The 5,053-nt window shown below is 36.0% G+C and overlaps 1 protein-coding gene across 1 annotated transcript; it reads right to left on the bottom strand.

Moving 5' to 3' along the window:
* Positions 1-504: 504 nt before the first annotated feature.
* On the bottom strand, positions 505-969 carry LOC142627140 (uncharacterized). Its single transcript, XM_075800944.1, has one exon. The coding sequence runs from the start codon at positions 967-969 to the stop codon at positions 505-507; it is 465 nt and encodes a 154-aa protein (XP_075657059.1).
* Between the last annotated feature and the right edge of the window lie 4,084 nt (positions 970-5,053).

Below are 5,053 nucleotides of genomic sequence, written 5' to 3'. Positions count from 1 at the left end.
ATCCATGCCTTGTCTTTATTTTTATTTTGGGTAGAATGTAACTAGGACAAAAAGCCATGTAATTATTTGGTAGTTTGTAACTTGGACCCAAAGCCATGTAATTTTCGATTTTTCAAACATGTATTTTTTTATTCAATCAATAAGAAGGATACTATTCAGTCAAGTATTTTATATTTATTTATTTTTATTATTTTTGTATAAAAAATAAGTGGCGACTCCACACCACTTACCCAAAAAGAGAAGTTCCCTAAAAACCACTCCAAAAATCTCTTTTTTTAGAGGGGCACTTTCAAGGTCTCTCATAGCCCCATTATCTATAATGAGCTCTCCTGGCATGCTGTAGCGACAAATGATGTTATGTTTCAGGAACCAGGCTACCATTGCTTGAGTGACACTTTTGTATGAGGCGGCTTCCACCCACTTTGTAAAATAACCGATGGCTGCTAAGATGTACTCATGACCATTTGAAGCTTTCGGAATCACGGGTCTGATGACATCCATACCCTAGGCTGAGAAGGGCCATAGTGTTGCTAAAGAGTGCAAAGGTTGAGGAGGAGCATTCTTCCTATCTTGATAGGCTTGGCAATGGTGGCATGTCCTTACATGTTTAATACAATTGCTTTCCATGGTGAGCCAGTAGAAACTGGCTCTCAAAATCTTGCGGGCCAATAGGGGTCCATTGGTGTGAGCTCCAAGTAAGCCTTCATGCACCTCTTCCATCAGATAATTAGCCTCGGGGGCATCTACGCATTGAAGCAAGGTAGAATCGTGGTTCCTTTTGTATAGGACTTCTCCACTTAAGAAAAATTGGGAGGCCATGCACTGGATAAACTTCTTTTCAATGTCCATAGCACTGGGTGGGTATTCACTGTTCTTGATATAAGCCTTGATATCATGGTACCATGGCTTTCCATCAGCTTCAACTTCGACATTCATGCATTCTTCGATGTTCATGCAATGGGCCGGCATACCTCGGGCTTCTATGTGCAATTTCCGCATATCATCTCCTTCTAATAACTTGAACATGCTAGCCAAGGTAGCCAAGGCATTTGCAAATTGGTTGTGCACTCGGGGAAAATAGGCGAATGTGATGTTCTGGAACTTTGGAATCAATCTGCTGACGCATTTTTGATACGGAATCAACTTGGTGTCTTGGGCTTGCCATTTTTCCTTGATTTGGGGGATGATTAACAGGGAATCTCCAAAGACGCTCAAGGCATAGGTGTCGAATTCTAGGGCCACTTGTAGGCCAACTATGCATGCTTCATATTTTATGATGTTTGGTATAATCAAAATTCAGCTTAACTGAAACAGGGATTTGCTGGCCTTTGGGGGAAACTAAGACTGCTCCCACTCCATTTTCGATAGAATTGACAACTTAATCAAAATAAAGCTTCCAACGCCATGGTTCCACATTGTCTAGTTCTGGCTTTAGCGCCATGACATCTGTTGGGGTTTATGCCTTAAAAATCCAATTTATTGGCATGTCATAAATAATTAAATTGTTTAATTATATGAGACTATTTATAAATGAACGAATGAGATATTATCTTAGTCCATGAGATGCATAGTATGTGATTTATGTGAAAAGTTACAGAAGATATAAATCACAAGTTCTTTGTAAACTCAGAATTATAGTTTGTAACCGGTGATGAAATTGGGCGTTTCATCTGCGAAGACTATAACATATCAACTAAGATGATTTGTCTTGATCATGGAAGTGGAGACTCCTAGTTGGTATGCTGATATGTTTTAGGAGTTAAGAGATATTGAACTGGACCGTTGTGGGATTTATTATTCTTCTAACGACTGTCAATTGAATAATAAATCTCACGACATCTATTTACATCAACTATAAATCCTGAGAGAATAATGGACCTGATCATGAGATGTAGGTTGCTTTGATATATCAAGAGTGAGATCTATTAGTCACGGTCAAAACCTCAGTATGTTGGGTAGCCGCATTTAGTGTTGATGGAACATATATTTTCAAGATGGAATTCATAATCTCTTAACGGAGATACAAAATATTCCCTTGAGATAAGTTTAATGGGTTTGGTTATTCAAAGAGTTGAGCCCAACCACTTTAGTAAGGAGTTACTAAAGTATATATTTATGAAATTGGATTTCATAAATATATGATGAATAACATTAAGAATTAAACCGGGTACTCAAGGATTAAGATGTAGTAATCTTCAAAGTGGCAGTTTATATTCATGACTTTGTGTTACTACGAATATTTTAATGAAGGGGTTGCATGTATAATTAAGTCTTGGGATATAATTTATAGATAAGGTCTAGAGTGCAACTATATTTATATAGTGGTATTAAATATAGTTAATGGTAACTTTGGACTTGTCAAGAGTTGACAGAAAAGCCCAAGGCCCGTTGGAGCTAGTGTCTTATTGGTCCCTTTTGGTCCCACACCAAGCCACACACAATAGCCCAATTAGATTGGCCCAAAAGGCTAGCCCAATTAGATAATCAGTTATATATAAAGAGAGAAACATATAGAATTTTATAGAGGGTTTTTTCATAAGTCCTTTTCATAAGTGTGTTTCATTAAGAACATACATGGTATGAAATGGTTTGTATGTGAGTGTTGGACACTCTCCTATTCTCTCTTTGGAAACTGATTGAGAGACCACACATCTTGGGTATTAAGTGGAATTGGAGTGAAGATTGAGAGTCTTCCCAAGTACTCCTATTCAGTTTGTTATGAATTTCACCACACCAATGTACACTTTCTTGTTCTTTAATTCTGAAACGTATATAGTACATGTTATCAATTGCGAGTGAAGTAGATCCGTTAATTTTTCCGCTGTGCATGTTTTGTATGGGATACAAACAACTATTTTCATGTATTTTCTTACAAATGGTATCAGAGCGGTCTTCAATTCGAATTTGTATAACATGTTTTGTGAGTTCTGGGATTAGAGATAATAGTTTCATCATGTTAGAAGATTATGTATGTATTTAATTTTCTGCTTGGTTGTTGAAACTATGATTTGATTAAAACTGATTTTGATGTTATGATATTGTTTAAGTTTTATTTTAACCATGTAAAATTGAATTTTAACACTTTAACATCAATGAAATTCAAGTTTTAATCTTAATCTCATTTTTTTTGATCATTAAGAATGTGTTTTGTTCATTGGAAACGTAAAAAACGGTTAAAAGAAAAGCTGCTATTTTTGGGCATTTTCGCGACTGGAGAGTCGCGAGATGAGTCACGAGTGAGTCGCGAGAGCTTCTGGATGAACTCGCGACTTGGTTCTTGCGACTGGACGAGTTGCCAAACCAAGTCGCCAAAACTCGCGATTGGGGTCTCGCGACTGGGCAAGTTGCCAAAACGAGTAGCCAAAACTCGCAACTCAAATGAGTAGCCAGAATGAGTAGCCAAAAATTCTGACACCTATTTTTTCAAATCTATAAAGAGCAAGGCTATGTGTGATTAGATTACACATGTTTCTAACTAAAAGACCTAATGCGATCAAAGATATTAGTTAAATAGAACTCTTAGTCCTAAATAGTTTGGGACTTGTCTTTTAAGAAACATTCTAATGAGATTAGAATTGTTGTGTGATTGAAAGTCCTTACTTTATTTTAATTAGAGGTTTTTAATGAGATCAAAATTCTAATTAAAGTTATATAGTTTCTAATGAGATTAGAATACTTTATCTAGTATATTAAGGATTGAGTTCTATATAACTAATTTTTGATTCATTAGTGTTTAAGGAATCCTAAATAGTTTAGGACTTCCATTTTAGTTAGTGATTCTAATGAGATTAGAGTTTTCAACAAGTGCAAGGTTATTAGTTGTGATGGGATCACAAATATTTAAGAAAACCCCAAAATAACGAGTGGGAGTGTTGAAATAACCCTTTTGTTAAGTTTATTGTAATATGAGTAGATACCTTGTCTTGACTTCAAGACTTGCATTCCATGCGGAGGGTATTTGCTTCACGGATTACAAGGTTAAACTTCTTTGTGATTGCAAGAATGTTTGTTACACTATTGTGACATGACTTAGTAACATCACATCGAATTTAAACAATTAAACACATTTGATGTGTAGGGTTAAAATTGTGATTAGATCACAAGAATTTCATAACAATCCACTTGTTTTAAAATTTCTAGTGGGAGAGAGATACAAGGGTTGGATCTCACGGCCTCCATTGTTGGTTCATAGTAGTGTGAAATATATACTTTGTCTTTGCTTCGAGCTTAGCATTCCATGCGGAGAGTATTTATTTTATGGTACTACATGATTGAATTTCTTGGTTTATAGTAGTTTGATCAAACACCTTGTCTTAGCCTCGAGCTTTGCATTCCATGCGGGGGGTGTTTTGTGTCATGGCACTACACACTAAGCCTGTTAAGGGGATGAAATGTGGCTACACATGATTCTAAACAATGGTGTACACTAGACTAAGTTTGATAGTATCCTCTATGCTGAGTTCTTGCTATTATTACTTAGAGGCTAAAGGAAGAGCGGAAAATTATTTTTGCTTGGTAAGAGTTACCATGATAGCATTAATAATGAGAATATTTCTCTCTTGATCATAGTGATTGGTATGACCTCGCTTCCGAGGAATATTGATTGCGGGATTAGGTTGTCGTTGCACCTAGTATAGTATGTTTTTCGGGTTCCATGCTATATGGTTATGGATGCAAAATATAATGTCCCTGTAATTATGTTCATAGTCTCAAAATAAAGTTGTCATAAATTTTGTTCTCTAGCTACTATTTTTTATTGAATTGCATTAACTAAGAAATAATTTTGGACATGGTGCTGAAAGGAGCTGAAGTACATAGATATGTTTTAATTCAGCATTTTCATGATTTTCTAAGCATGATGCATTAATGGAAGATAGCTTATGATATGATCATAGTCTCCATTGAAATGCTAATATGCTACATTGGCTTCTATCTCAATTGTGCTACTGCATGAGATGCTAGAGCTAATACTAGATTTAGACTTAATATTAAGTCTGATGTGGGATGAAAACACTCAAACCACCCAAACCGTCCGTGGATGGTCATCACCTCG

This window comes from Castanea sativa, chromosome 1 (assembly GCF_040712315.1).
Source record: "Castanea sativa cultivar Marrone di Chiusa Pesio chromosome 1, ASM4071231v1".
NCBI classification, from domain to species: Eukaryota; Viridiplantae; Streptophyta; class Magnoliopsida; order Fagales; family Fagaceae; genus Castanea; species Castanea sativa.
Note: the sequence above shows the minus strand (reverse complement) of the source record. Positions and strands in the feature narration are given on the sequence as shown.